Source organism: Berghia stephanieae, chromosome 10 (genome assembly GCF_034508935.2).
Source record: "Berghia stephanieae isolate SIO BIC M18660-M18661 chromosome 10, UCSD_Bste_1.3, whole genome shotgun sequence".
NCBI classification, from domain to species: domain Eukaryota; kingdom Metazoa; phylum Mollusca; class Gastropoda; order Nudibranchia; family Aeolidiidae; genus Berghia; species Berghia stephanieae.
In genome coordinates, this window is record NC_088369.1 from 8,535,872 (window position 1) to 8,537,947 (window position 2,076).

Here is a 2,076-nt window from a genome sequence, read left to right on the forward strand (position 1 = left end):
ATATACTTACTTACTTAGGCCGCCCCTTGGGGCGTCCAACATGAGCCACAAGTCTTCGTCATTCTGTCCTGTACTCCATAAGTGTGCACAGTTCCCGGGTGTTGTCCATTCCTGTGTCACTTAGCAGACAGTCAATGTATGTTTGTTAAAAAAAATGTATTTTGTAATAAAATCTAATACTTTCCTAATATCGTGAATTATAGCGATATCTTTGATTTCCCCCAAGTTACATTGTTACATGTTCTGCTATGGGGTCGATTTTTAACACACACACACACACACACACACACACACACACACACACATACATAAAATCAATTAGCTAATAACAAAGGGGAGCAACTCTTTCCTAGCGTAACTCGATGCATAAGTCCATACCATTATCAATACAAACGATCACATAAAAGACTGGGTTTAATTTTATGTCAAGTTTGTCAATTCACCAAGAATATGGCAATAGTGCTGATACCAAAAACTTTACTGTTGTCGGAATCGCATCGTTGCTTGTTCTCCTTTCATTAAGGCGACTAATTCTTCTGTTATAGATAGTATGCGCTTGGCTAAAAAACTCACAACATTGCCATCCGGACTTATAACGAAACAACACACAAAACTATGTGTAACCATAAACTTTTATAGTCTGGTTAAGACAGTTTAGTGAGAACTACTCATAAACATGGATGGCAGAAAACAATAACAAAGACCGGAGTGACGTCAACTTCATACTTTACTCGCATTCTCTCATCGTACTCAGGTGTAAAATAAGTAACTGACCGTTATCAGCTTTTTCTCTGTAGGAAAAAAAAATGTAATATCTCTTCACAGGCATCATAATACTTGTTTATATTATTTTCATCAGGAGAGAGCACGTCGAAAAGTTATTGCAAATGCTTATCAACACCTAGACGATGTCCTCGTTGACCACGGGGAGAAAAGAAGTTCGAGACCTCTTATTCTCAACAAAACCAATGGGTTAATACAGGCGTTGGAGGGTAGAGTTTGTCGTTTGGTGACAGGGAAACCGACGCCTCATAGGATGTTCGTGCCCAATGACCACCACGTCATGACACAGTTAGAACAGCCTGCGTTATCTTGTTCCAACGGGATGATTCAGCCAGAAAAACCCCACGAGCAGGTAAAACAACACGATATATTGAAAACTAAAATTACCCCCCCCCCCAAAAAAAAAAACAACCAAAAAAAAAAAAACAAAAAAAACAACAAAAAAAAAACAACAGACAAACAAACAAAAAACAATCAAACAAACAAAACAACCAAAAAACAACAACAAAAGTTGCCTTTTTGTCTCATGATTTATATTTTGTAAATAGATAAAGCAGTTCCTAACATGTGTGTCAAATGTCATGTCTTTTGCTGTGTAAGTAGATAGATAATTGGAATAAGTATGTTTGGATATTTCATTGTATTTCTATACTTACCTTAAGAATGTAAAATGCACAGTCTATTGAAATTAGGGTAAGGCGCTATACAAATACCGTTTATTATTATTATTATTATTATTTTATTTTATTATTTTATTATTATTATTATTATTATTATTATTATTATTATTATTATTATTATTATTATTATTATTATTATTATTATTATTATCATTCCTGTAACATTGCAGATGTATCAGTCTGAGTCTGTCCATTTATCAGACGAGGAAATTCTTGAACTGATTACTCCTTATTTGGACCAAGCCAACGGGACGCCGACATCAGAGCATCATGAGTTGTCAGGATTTACCTCTTCGGAATCGTTACAGTCAGAGCAGCCAGAGCCCCAAAATGTAATACGCATAGAGTCTATTGAAATTAGGATAAGGCGCTATACAAATGCCATTTAATATCATCGTCTACATAATCATCATCATCATCATCATCATCATCATTATCCTCCTCATCATCATCATCATCATCATCATCATCATCATCATCATCATCATCATCATCATCATCATCATCATCATCATCATCATCATCATCATCATCATCTTCATCATGATCATCATCATCATCATCATCATCATCATCATCATCATCATCATCATCATCATCATCATCATCATTT

At 35.1% G+C, this 2,076-nt stretch overlaps 1 protein-coding gene across 1 annotated transcript in view; it reads left to right on the forward strand.

Moving 5' to 3' along the window:
• The first annotated feature begins 1,633 nt into the window (after positions 1 to 1,633).
• Positions 1,634 to 2,076, forward strand: part of LOC144980558 (uncharacterized) — a 2,378-nt gene continuing 1,935 nt past the window's right edge. Inside the window, exon 1 of the mRNA XM_078928233.1 lies at positions 1,634 to 1,795. Coding sequence (XP_078784359.1) covers positions 1,634 to 1,795 — 162 coding nt within the window. The remainder of the gene's footprint in view (positions 1,796 to 2,076) is intronic.